General features: G+C 31.7%; 1 protein-coding gene across 1 annotated transcript; it reads left to right on the forward strand.

The window, feature by feature from the left end:
• The first annotated feature begins 2428 nt into the window (after positions 1-2428).
• LOC128199996 (alpha-amylase 4N-like) lies at positions 2429-12509 on the forward strand. The gene is made up of 9 exons (XM_052891732.1): positions 2429-2559; positions 4080-4251; positions 5325-5476; positions 6666-6846; positions 7746-7861; positions 8452-8959; positions 9368-9568; positions 11075-11236; positions 12384-12509. Exons 2-9 carry the CDS (start codon positions 4081-4083, stop codon positions 12396-12398), a joined length of 1506 nt encoding a protein of 501 aa, XP_052747692.1. The 5' UTR covers positions 2429-2559; position 4080; the 3' UTR covers positions 12399-12509.
• Positions 12510-13435: the final 926 nt, after the last annotated feature.

A 13435-nucleotide genomic window follows, 5' to 3' on the forward strand; every position in this document is an offset into this window, starting at 1 on the left:
ACTGTCTAATATGGTTATATTAACAGAATATAAATCGCAGTAGATGAACTCATACTGGGCCATCACCTTTAATGTCGCTAGAAATGTCGCTATTGTCTCGACATATGGCGTCATACAACCAGGGCTGCTACATCTAATGATGTGTTGAGTAGGCGTTTTTCCGTATTCGAGTATTTTGTTTACTTAAAAAAAAAGAATCAAATATTATCAAAATTGAATGGATCTGACTTGAGTTTAAAGACTCGAAAACTTCATTAGACTCCAGTATTTTTTCAGTTGTTTTCTTGAGTTTATATTTAATAAAGATATTTATTTAATAATTTTGGCTTCGGTTACTAAGGGGAAAATAATAAAATCAGGAAGCGAAAGCAAAAACTTATAATAAGCATGCGACTACTATTTGAGTGCCACAAGTCCGAATCGTATATTCAAGTTTGTTTTTTATACCATCGAGGTGATAAATAAGCATACAGCCCATCTGATGGTGAGCGGTTACCGTAGCCTATGAACACCTGCAATAGCCGGGCCATTATGTTCGCATTGATGACACTGAAGAGACCTCTTTTCCCCTTTTTTAAGTAAAGTGTATCCAAATTCCTTATATAAGTACTCAAGCATCTGAGTACCTAATAGATAATCGAGTCAATACTCGAGTTGACCTTACACAGCACATCACTACTTACATGTAATAAATCTATAACAATAAAACTTACAGAACTACATATGACGTCGTAAGAACCTAAACTTGTACGAGAACTAATATTGTCATTACAAATTTGTTTACCTAAAAAAAAATACCTGACCTTCTTTATAGCAACGCCCCCTCTGTTAAAGCTTTTCGAAAATATGTATATATATTGTTTTTGTCTATTCTCTAAGCTTATATTTGAGATAAAACTCAGTATGACTGACAGAAAACGTATTCGAAAATCAGTACGGTACTTTGGATGATAAAAGATTTCTCGAAATTTCTATAGTAATGGGAATGAATTCGTTCATTCCTGTTTTCGCAGAATTTCTTTGGAAATCCTGTCTTAATGCTCATGTCTACGATATTAGGTATAAGACTACCTACGCATTGGTAGATATATTGCCGCAGCATCGGCTGGTAATAAATTTTATAGGTTTATTACTATCATGAAACAATAACTATTACTGTGAGAAGAAATGTAATGTTTAACCGACTCCAAAAAGAAGTAGGTACTCTATTCGGTTGTATATGTTTTATTTTTGTTACTTTATTACTCTGTAAGTTGTAAAACCGATTTTAAAAATTCATTTATTATCTTTTGGAATACACTTACAAATTGATCCTGTATCAATTTTATCAAAGTCAGTTGAGTAGTTTAGTTTTTAAATTAAAATAACTGGGTTTACCATAATTAACATTTTTGTGTAGTAGAACATGGTTTAATAACGAATTGAAAATTCAAAACTGACTGGAGCAAATAACATATAGAGAGTTTTACTTTGAAAGTTTGAATTGAAATTTGTAGATTTACAGAATTGAAAATTAACCTTACACGTTAGAATTTAAATGGACGCGCACAGTTTCAGATGAGTTTTCTCCCGCGAACGCTCAGGTTGTGGAGTGAGCTCTATCTCTTGAGATTACAATATGAAATTCTTCAAAATAGGTATTAAGGTTTCTTTGAAGTTAGCAACATGCACGTGGCATCTATAGTGTTGCAGGCAGCTATAGGCTACTGTGATTATTTGTCATCATACGGGCTGTATGCTTGTTTTCTGATATCGCGATGTAAAAAAAAATATCATATCGTTTTTCTGTTTTCAATTTTAGATCATTTAATAATTACTTCTTTTTCTAGAGTCATGACACTTATTTGACTATAGTTTCAACAAAACTTAATAAAAAAGTAAACAAATATGAATTCAATTACCCATAAGACAGTCTGTTGATGTCTTATAATAGTATCTATAAAAAAATCAATTAATTGATTTGCTGTTTAGATTTGTTACTAATTTCGTTTAGTTATTGTTTTTGTCATAAACTATAATACTATACTTCACAAAATATGCCATGTAAGTACGTAAGTACTTTTTTTTTTTGATGGGTGAAAATGGTATGGTAACCCTGCCTGCGCTGACGGAATACGCTGGCGCAGCACCAGTGAAGGGTGATAGATGAGAATAAAAACAGGCCAGTTAGCCCATCATGATGAATTCATCAGGAATTAACCATGATAGTTTCCAGGAAGAACCGCGATGAGGTCGACCTGGTTGAGTATATTGCTAGCAATGGGATTCTCAGTCTCCATTACTAACAATCCCTTTCCCCCTAAAGTACGTAAGTACTGAATGGATTAGTTTTAAGTTAGTAACACAAGAATCAGTTGTTTTTTATTTTGTATAGAATGAGTCGTTAATCAGGTTCCGTATTATACGTAATGAGGTGATAAATACCACCTATCAACATGTATTAAGAATTTTATCAGAAATATATAAGCACATTGACAGTTGGTGGTCTTGATTAATCATTATTTTATTAGTTCATGGAAAAATTACATCAGCTCTGAGAAATTGTTTATTATTAATAAGGTAAGTTTGTGTTTATATTTATATTAATTTGTTAATGAATATAAATATAAATACTTTAATTCGAATGTGATAAATTAAAAATTGCTTGTCATCAATACCATTGATAGGAGTGCACGTTAACTATACATTATTAAAGAAAGTAATATTATAATTTACAACCGTCTTTAAGACGAAGAAAAATTTAGATTTGAGTCAATTTTTGGTATATATGTATATATTAGGCAAAGAGGTTCTAAATTCGACTGTAATGTTTAATTCTTTTATCATTGAAAACTTACAATTTTATTCACCGAAAATAGATATTGACTGTGGAACACAATTTACTTTTTCTGACGTAATTATTCCTTTAAAACATTTTTTTAGGACTTCATGTGTTTATATTCGACTAAGGTACCTTTAGTTAATTAGCTCAGTAAGTGCTTCTCAGTGAAATTGTATTAGAGTGATTTTTGTTTCTCTGCTTTTTTTTAAATTCTATTTCTCACCAAGCGGGGTATCAGTTAAGTTTCCGCTCCAAATTATATTAAAAAGCACTTAAGTCTATTAGTAGTTAAAAAAATTAAACCTTCATGATGATGAAGATTTTATTTTCTTTATTGTTTCATATGGTTTGCGTAAACAAGTAATCATTTATTTTCAGAATACAGTATTGTATACAGGTTTTAATCATATTAAATGAGTCCAGTATTCAGTTTGCATACAGGCGTGTACATTTTTTCATTTTAATTAAGAATCATGTCGGTAGAAATGTTCGGTTTTTATGTGACTCAGCATTTTATTCTGTTTGTACTCAGTATGTACAAATCACCAAATAAAAAAAACAGTACTTATAAATTATAACCAAAATTATATGGAAATTCGACCTAGTTTTTGTGATTACGAATTATTTATAGTTAAGTATTGTACTATTATTTTAATTGTGAAGAAAAATTCAGTTTGATTTTAATAGGAATTCTAAACTGATTTATGGCATTAACAATTTTGAACAAAAATTTTTTGGAATTACAAAAATGAGATTTAGTTCCACAAAAAAAGAAAAATGACTTTAATTATAACTAAATTGATATGGTATTCAATGAAAGTAAAATTATTAATCAGTTTTGCATTGAAAGCGTGACATACACATAAAAATATGGTCAAATTTAGAATTTCCTTATTTTTAATGATGCTAAATTTTAATTTTAAACATATAAAAAAAAAAAAAGAAACTAGATGTCTGAAAATAAAGATAATATATATATATATATATATATATATATATATATATATATATATATATATATATATATATATATATATATATATATATATATATATATATATATATATATATATATATATATATATATATATATATATATATATATATATATATATATATATATATATATATATATATATATATATAAGCTATATATATATATATATATATAAATATAAATTAAATATAATTAAGTAAAAAATAACCTATAAGAAAAATATATAAAAATATCTAGAACTAATAGCTAATTTGTATACAGGATGTTGCGGTTAACCCTTATTTTACATTTGGCGAGTCTAAGTTTGGCCTATTTCAACCCACATTATGCGCCAGGCCGAACTACGATGGTGCATCTGTTTGAATGGAAATGGGATGACATAGCGGCTGAATGTGAGAGATTTCTTGGCCCTAATGGCTTTGGTGGTATTCAGGTATAACTCTGTACTTTTTTTTATATAATTTAGAATGGCAAACAAGCTGACAGCCCACCTGATGGAAAGTGGTAACCGTCGCCTATAGACATGAGTAGTACCATGGACATAACAGAGTATACTGTTTCGCCCATGATACCCCCTATGCGTTGCCATTTCCGAGGACTCAGATGTTATTCCTCTGTACCCTGTAAATTAACGCCATATCCCACCCTTCAAACCGAGACACAGACATGCAAATACAATTGCTTCACGGTTGAAACACGAATGGGACAGAGGTACCCAAGCAATCGACTTTTGTACAAAGTCTCCCTCTGGTACATACACAATATAATACTATTAATAAAATTCCTTATAAGTACACCTTAATGAGAAAATTTTGTTTTATGTTGTGCACGATGAACCTTTTTGATTCCTTTTTTATATATCAAAAAATCTGTTTTTCATTTGAATTGTCATATTTTGTTTCTTAACTTCTTTTTGCTTTGTATGTATATACCATATTTATAATAATAATACCTTTTAAAGACACCGTGTTTCCATACCAGCTTACAGTCCTTTCGCCCACATGTATTTATTACATAGAACTAATTTTTATATAAATATATGGACAACCCAATGTAGTGAATTTTAAAAATATCATTGTACTATAATAAAGTTTATTTTCCTATGACTGAGCTTGAATTTATGAAAAATATCTATTTTTTTAATAAAAGAGGTGTAATAAAAATAGCTGGTATACTCGTAGATTTAGTACCTGATTATGAACAAACTACTTTTAGGGTTTGCATTACTTATTCTTTTATACATTTAAATTTAAATAAATACTTTGCTTTGAATTTTATTTAATTATAAAAATTTTTAGGTTCTACTAGCTGTACCACGCGTCTTTACTCGCGTAAGTCAGTATATAAAGTATACTCTGTGCTAAGTTAGAATATAAACTATCCGTGTACCAAATCTTAATTCAATTCGTTTAGTAGTTTTTGCGTGAAAGAGTAATAAACATCCACCCATCGTTATAAACTTATATTTTTTATACGCGTATTATTTGGATTTTAATGATTGTATAGGTATCACCTCCTAATGAGAACTTGGCTATTTGGAGTCACAATCGACCATGGTGGGAACGCTACCAGCCAATATCATACAGGCTTTTAACTCGATCTGGCAATGAACAACAGTTCGCCAATATGGTTAGACGTTGCAATGATGCTGGAGTCAGGTAAGCAATCGTTAAGATTTAGCAATTTAAATTTCAATTGGGTACCTTAAAAGTATCATAGGTAAAATGATGCATCATTATTATTTCAGCCGTTAACTGTCCACTGCTGAACATAGGCCTACTCTATAAAGGGGTTTTGTTAGTAGTCGCTAAACTTGGTAGGCGAGTTGGTAACCGCAGTTTGCCTTTGATGATGTTTTAAGAAGGACAATGCTGCCCGTCCCTCGACCATTAAGTTTCCTTATTCCTCTCATATATATCAATACGACACCTACGGAAAAAAGAAAATAGTGTAAACAATACCATAATTAAATATTTTATAATAGTAAAAAGTATTATATAATATATTTTTAAATAGATGAAAACGGCACAGTAGCCATGTCCTCGCTACTATTTTTACTAGTAAAGTAACAGAGAACTAGAGAACTAAATGGTGATTGACCTAGCAAAATATAATTGGAGTTGGTTTTGCAGAAAACAACCATATGATGTGGACATCCAATGTGGCGAGATTCTACATAAATGGGGCACAGATAATATTACATTGCACTTTATTATGTGTATATTGCCACAAGTAACAGTATATTGATAATATATACTATAAGTGAGAAACAAAAATTGTTTTGAATTTTTTAAGTTCATCCATTACACGCAAATAATCAAATCTTTGGACGTGTGGTTCCGGCATAGAATAGGCTACCTCTTATTTTCCCGTGGGTATCATAAGAACCGACTAAGGGAGGGCAAGAGATGAGCAGCAGCGTTCCTCTTAAAACATCTCCAACGCCTAACAGTGGTTACTAATCCGCCTGCCAAGCGTGGCAACTACTGGAAAACCCCCCCAAGGGGAAGGGTTATGTTCAGCAGTGGACAGTTAGAGGCTGATATGATGATGATTAGTACCACTACTTTCTTCTCCTTCTATCATGTGCTGGGCTGAGGTATGAAGTTATCAAAATTAAATTAAAATACATCCAGTAATGTTTGTTAATTTGTATCGAATACACAGATAATTATTTTTATAATACTTAAAGTGGCAAAGAAGTCGACGCCACAACTCGCCTGATGGAAAGTGGTAATCGTCGTATATAGACATGAATAGCCATTGCATAGCTGCTTACACTGTTTACAGTCTAATTATAATATATTCATAGATTTTGTAATGGAAAATAACATATACCTTTCTCAGGATCTACGTAGATGCCATTATTAATCACATGACTGGAACTTGGAGTGAGAACGTTGGTACTGGTGGTAGTACAGCCAACTTTGGTGAGTGGCACTACCCGTCTGTTCCGTACGGTCGCAATGATTTCAACTGGCCTCACTGCGTCATATCAGGCAATGACTATGGATGCTGCCCTGATAGGGTTAGTTGTAATATATGTGTACTAATATTTATATAAGGTATATTAGAAGTGGCTCAAAAATATCTGGAGTCGGATTCAATACTGATGGTATAATTTTTTAAAATAACATTGTCACTTCTTCCTCAGATTTTCTTTGTTAGGCGTATTTTCTCCGAATTTGGTTTCTAAAAAAAGATATGGCGAATAATTAATATATTTGAATTTAAAAGAAATTCCGAATTTTTTAATTACATTTCGTGTTTTCGTTCATACCGAAGTCGACCCAGACCAAGACCAAGTATATAAAAATCCAAATCCCCGAGATTAGCGCGTTCAAACAAACAAACAAATTTTCGTGTAGTTTAATGTAGTAAATACTAGTTGTTATTCGTATTAAAATATTCTAAGTTAGATGAGTAAATAAAGAATTATATACAGTCTATGTTACCCACTGATAACGTAGGTTACTATAGATGTCAGAATTTTTAAAATGCGTTAACTCGTTTTTCATTCTGTAAATATAGTATAAAAAATGAAACCTTTTCTCTTTATAATTTTAGTACAGTTGAATAAAATATGGTGCACAGATGTACCTCCTAGGATATTTTTACCCTAATTCATATAAACAGGGTATTCGATTACAGCTAGTATTACAGAGCTTCAAGCTAACGTTCCAAATACGACTACATAATTACAAATGAGCTACGGGCATGGTAGAATGCTTTGATAATCAGAGTAAGCCTTACTTCCCGACTGCGTAGGGCATTTGAAATACAAAGCACCTATCCTTTGAGCCCGTACTCAAAAGCTTAATTGAACTTACGTTTAAATTAAAATTAAATAATTAAAAATATTAGAAGACTCCAATAGAGTCTCTAATCTTGTATAATAAGTACATAGCAGAGTAAAATGTTTTTCAGGTACGCAACTGTGAATTATCCGGCTTAAAGGACTTAAACCAAGGATCAGAATATGTACGTTCTATGATTGTGGGTTACATGAATAGCCTTATTGATATAGGCGTGGCTGGTTTTAGGTAAATATTTATTTTGTTATAATTTATTTTTACCACAAATAACGTTATCATCCAAAGGCCTGACTAGGAATCAAATTCATTACTACCAATATGACCGAATAATGTTGTAATTGGTTCCATCATTACTACCATTGTCTGCACGTACACAACACCTACCAGAACGCTGATTATGTTAAAGGTCCTTAACTGTTCTGTAGATATTATAAACTACATTCGTGATGCCTTTGTTACCCTTCATGTGTTACCATTCCCAAAGACGGAGGTGTTATTTGCTAGGTAATTTCAATGTCATATTTTACCTTTCAAACTGAAATATATCAAATACAAATTAAAAGTTTTATGGCAGAAACACGTATGAGATAAAGGAATCCATATAGACGACTTTTGCAGACTCCTTCTGGTATTATAAATTGGTTTGGGTCTGGGTATTTTGAACTGAGCCTTTGGATATTGTCGTGTTAGTATAAAGGGTAAGAGTGTTTTAGTTTGAAGATTTGATAATTGCCGAGATTTTCTGAACTAAGAGGTATAAGCCACCAGATAAATAACTTTCCATATTTAGTACTTATCGTTTATATGAATAATTTTAGAATTGATGCTGCTAAACATATGTGGCCTTCCGATCTCCGAGTTATTTACGACAGGCTACATAACTTGAACACCGATCACGGCTTTCCATCAGGCGCTCGTCCTTACATCTATCAGGAAGTCATTGATCTTGGCGGAGAGGCCATGAGTCGTGACGAATATACCCCACTAGCTGCTGTCACCGAGTTCAAATTTGGAATGGAACTGAGCAGGGCATTCCAAGGTGGCAATCAGCTTAGATGGCTGGTCAATTGGGGTCCTCAATGGGGATTGCTAGCTTCTGATGTCTCCTTGACTTTTATTGATAACCACGATAACCAGAGAGGGCACGGCGCTGGTGGTAGTATCCTTACATATAAACAGGCTAGGCAGTACAAAGCTGCTGTAGCGTTTATGTTGGCCCATCCTTATGGAGAACCACAATTGATGAGTAGCTTTGATTTCGTAAATACCGAGGCTGGCCCGCCAATGGATAGCAGCGGTAACATCATCTCTCCTTCCATTAATTCGGTAAGTATAATATAGATATTTTTCTTAAATTTTTTTCTTCATAATTATTATGAGTCAGGAAATGCTATTTATAAGTCTTTGAAAAGTATGCTTTTTGGTAGGGCCAAGGCCGGAAATAAAATTTTATGAATTAGTATGAATACTCAGAATTATGTCTCCAGAAAGTTCGTTAAGTTTATTCATGAGGATGTCATACTGTCAGGTCTATGGAATTAATAGAATAGTGTAGTAGTTAAATATTTATTAACTTTATAATAAGAACAAGCGATAGAGAATTAATTCTTACATCAAATGCAAAACTAAATGGTGATTTTTATCATCGGCCTCTGCTTTGTTTTTCTTTTTATATAATAATTATTATGCACAAGTATTTAAATTTTATTCAAATTTGTATTTTCATTACTTTAGGATAACACATGTGGTAACGGCTGGATCTGCGAGCACCGGTGGCGTCAGATCTACCAAATGGTTCAATTCAGGAATGTAGCCTTGGGAACTGGGGTTAACGACTGGTGGGATAACGGTGGCAATCAGATTGCTTTCTGTCGTGGTGGTCAAGCCTTCATTGCCTTTAATAATGAATATTGGACGTTGAACCAAAACTTGCAGGTATGTGATATGTCAACATTTACTATCAGTATTTATTTGACAAGAGTCATCTGGCAGTCTTATAAAGAATATGTAGAATTTTTATACACTAACAAAGAACTAGAGCTATTTCCTCATTCGTTTGACTATGAAAGTGCATCTTTGATAGATTTATACGACTGTTTTTTTTTTAAAGATGATTGTCATTTTTTAACGATGTCTATATACATATACACACATATATATATGCATATATATGTACATATATAACGGGAATTTTATAAACTTACTAATACTATACGTTACGATGCAAATGGCCTTCTGAAGAAACAAATGAAGTCGAAACAATTGTCGGAAATGATAAACACAAAAATTCATTTATTTCTCACATGATAATTGTTTTACAGAACCAAGATGAGTGCATTTTGCTAGACGGTTCTTAATTAGATTATTTTTATATTTGTTAGCTCATAACTCCGTCAATTGTAAACCGATTTGAAAGATTATTTTTTTAATCTAAAAGTTACTTACAATTTGGTTTCATAGAAATTTGATCAAAATTGTTTTAATAGTTTAGTTTAAAGTCAAAATAACTAGATTTGTCACAATTGAAGTCGGTTTTTTTGTGGAACACAATCTTAAATTGTTGACCAACAATTCATTTTACCATTTTTTCTTCTACTGAGAATAGTAAATAAGTTGTACTCATAAAAAGGGAAATAGTAACCGCTATCTTTATGTATGAATAATAACATATCATGGAGCACATTGTGTACTCAAGAGGGAAGACGATAACCAAAGCATTGCCACAATATGATGATATATCACTTATTTTCTCTTCCGATACCTTCTACGTTATTATAAAACATCATTCCAGTCGATCATTATTCACTGTTAAATATAAGCTTCTCCATAAATTTTCACAAGTAATGGTTTTAAGTAGCTTGCACCTGCACCTATCGACTGTACAATATAGTAGCGATCCAGATATGAATATAAATAAATATCGTAACTGGAAAAAATTGGCACACAAAGTAACTACATGTATTTTGTGTACCAATTTTTGTCAAACGAGTTTATTTAATATCTATCAAATATTGATTCGGAGTTATCTATGTGGAATGTATGTCTCTGAGTGTTCTGAGAATAACATTATGAATGGCATTTTCGAAGGGACTTAGTTCGTAGTAATTTAGCTTTTATAATATCACGGCATATATTAATTATGTAACATTTAACATTTTAAATTCCATCTATGTTTGTGATGGTCGTTATATCAAGAAAAGAGTTAAAAATAGAATGGTAACCTTGCCTGTGCTAACAGTATATGCTGGCGGGGTACTGGAAAGGGATGATTGGTGAGTTGAGGATTAAATCAGGTCAGTTGGTGTATTTAAATTAATTTACCAGGAATTAACATTCATACTAATAGGTCTATTAGTTTCTATTAATAACAATCGAGAAGAGGTTGCTATATACTGACTTCCTTGTTGAAATATAAAATATAAAAGAAATTTCTTATTTTAGACTTGCCTCCCAGCTGGCACATACTGCGACATTATTTCTGGTACCAGAAACGGCAACAGTTGTACTGGAAAGTCTGTCCAAGTGGGTAACGACGGTCGGGCTACCATCATCATTGGTTCGGATGAATACGACATGATACTCGCCATTCATAGAGGCCCACAGGTAAGGTCTAAATTTTCAATTAAATTATTGGTTATTGAAATATAACTATTTTGTTTAATTCCGCTACTATTAGTATATGGAGAGGGAGACTTTGTACAAAAGTCGATTGCTTGGGTACCTCTGTCCCATTCGTGTTTCAACCGTGAAGCAGTTGTGTTTGCATGGCTGTGTTTCGGTTTGAAGGGTGGGATATGGCGTGAATTTTCTGGGTAGAGAGGAATAACACCTCAGAAATGGCAATGCATGGGAGGTATCATGGGCGAAACAGTATACTCTGTTATGTCCATGGTACTGCTCATGTCTATAGGCGACGATTACCACTTTCCATTAAGTTGGCTGTCAGCTTATTTGCCATTCTAAGTTGTATAAAAAAAATGTGTGACTGCTAATACTCGAATGGATCTTTCATATTAGTATAATTTGCCTGAACATGCTCCATTTAGAGATGAAATAGATGTCACAAAAGGTGCGTGAAGAGAATAATAGTCGAAGATTGACGGCTTATACGTGTATGGAAGATTGTGGAAATTTTGGTAGTAATAGTTGCCTATAACTGTAAGAACAGTTAGATTTAATCTACCAGCGTATTGTACTGAAATGTTTAGCTGTATCTTATGTTGGTAATCCTATAAATAAATAAATAAATGATTGCGGAAATAAACAAACTAATTCTATTAAAATAACCAACGATATGAACTTCCGCAAGATAACACCTAGTTTAGTAAAATCATTAAATTACTTTCAAGTGATGAGTCAAGTCTCTGAAGTGTGCTTGCATGAGACGAGTTATGAAATTGGAAAAAGCAAGAAGTGTATGTAAGAATATAGGTCTACGGCACTCTGTCCTTTTTGTCCACTCTACAAGGGACTGGCGTGAACTTTCCCATTAACCTATGGCGTTCTTTAACCCATTTCAAAATAAGGAAATCTTTTATTTTCTTGACTGTATTTTTTGTGTACAAGTATTTTACGTGATATCTTTGTAAAATGAGAATCAATTTTAAAGATTATTTTAATGAAAATTTAAATTAAAATTTCTTTCTTATGTCATATACCAGTAGAAATGTTTGTCACAAAATAAAAGTGCTATATTGAGATAAAAGTCGAGCTACAACTTTCACTGATATTATGTTTTTTTTTGTTGCAGTCGAGAATAAATTGAAGTTGATGAAACTCGAGAAATATGAAGACTTAATTTTGTATGTAATTACTTAAATATGTTAGTATTAATTAAATAAAATTATTTGTAAAATTAAGTAATATAATATTATTAAGTATTATGTTCTTTATATACTCATCACAAATAATATCAAAGTTAGTCCTACTGAAAAGGGGCTCGTATTTGTATGTAGGCATCTAAAAGAAGGCAAGACAGGTATGTTACTAATTAATTAATTATTGAATAGACCAGTTTCTACAAGTAGAATCTGTCCAAGAGTATTTGTAGAATGTAAGAACTAATGTTGAAAGGGGGAAAAAATGAGATTAATTTTTCACAAAAACAAGAAAATAAATTGGGATGTTCTTAATTCAAAAAGCTAATGTTCCGAATGCGAATGTATTTTTTCTTTTTTCATAATTTTTTGATGTTTTAGGTCTTGAATAAATTATCATATAAATTAGATAAATTATGTTTACACAGAGAAGGATAAACCCCGAGCGGGTTTGTGTTTATGTACTCGTATATGTTTAATATTGATTTCTTAAATAAATGAAAGAAAAGGGTGAAATGGAAATCGTGAGCATCACTTGAAGGGTGTGTTCTAATAGTGAAATGGAATATTTTTATTAAAAGAATATTGGTTGAAATATGACAAATTATTTTGAGCCTTCCGTAATGACATGGTATGGTAGCTATTAAATTAGAATGGGAAGCTCAATATGTTTGTCCAATATGATTTGTTTTGGCATAATATGCTCTATAGAATTAAGTATTTTTTTGTTTCACTTACCCCTAACAAATTCGGCTTCACCTATCTATACTTTTATTATAAAGGGGACAGATTTGACTTTAATGTTTGTTTGTTTTTAAAGGATAAACTCAAAAAATACTTTATTTATTTATTTTACAATTTATTGCACTATTTATAAAATAGTAAATACAGTTAATTTTGATAAGAACTGATACAGATTACAGGCGTTATCGCTAAGTAATTTCTTCCAGATGACCTTTTGGGTCTATTTTAACAATTTTAAAAA

This window comes from Galleria mellonella, unplaced genomic scaffold (assembly GCF_026898425.1).
Source record: "Galleria mellonella isolate WM207_F2 unplaced genomic scaffold, CSIRO_AGI_GalMel_v1 utg1432, whole genome shotgun sequence".
In the NCBI taxonomy this organism is placed as follows: Eukaryota; Metazoa; Arthropoda; class Insecta; order Lepidoptera; family Pyralidae; genus Galleria; species Galleria mellonella.

Coding starts and splice junctions, on each gene's coding strand:
- LOC128199996 (XM_052891732.1), top strand. CDS start 4,081: ATGTTGCGGTTAACCCTTATTTTACATTTGGCGAGTCTAAGTTTGGCC. Junction 4,252..5,324: donor ATGGCTTTGGTGGTATTCAG/GTATAACTCTGT, acceptor ATGATTGTATAG/GTATCACCTCCTAATGAGAA. Junction 7,862..8,451: donor ATAGGCGTGGCTGGTTTTAG/GTAAATATTTAT, acceptor GAATAATTTTAG/AATTGATGCTGCTAAACATA.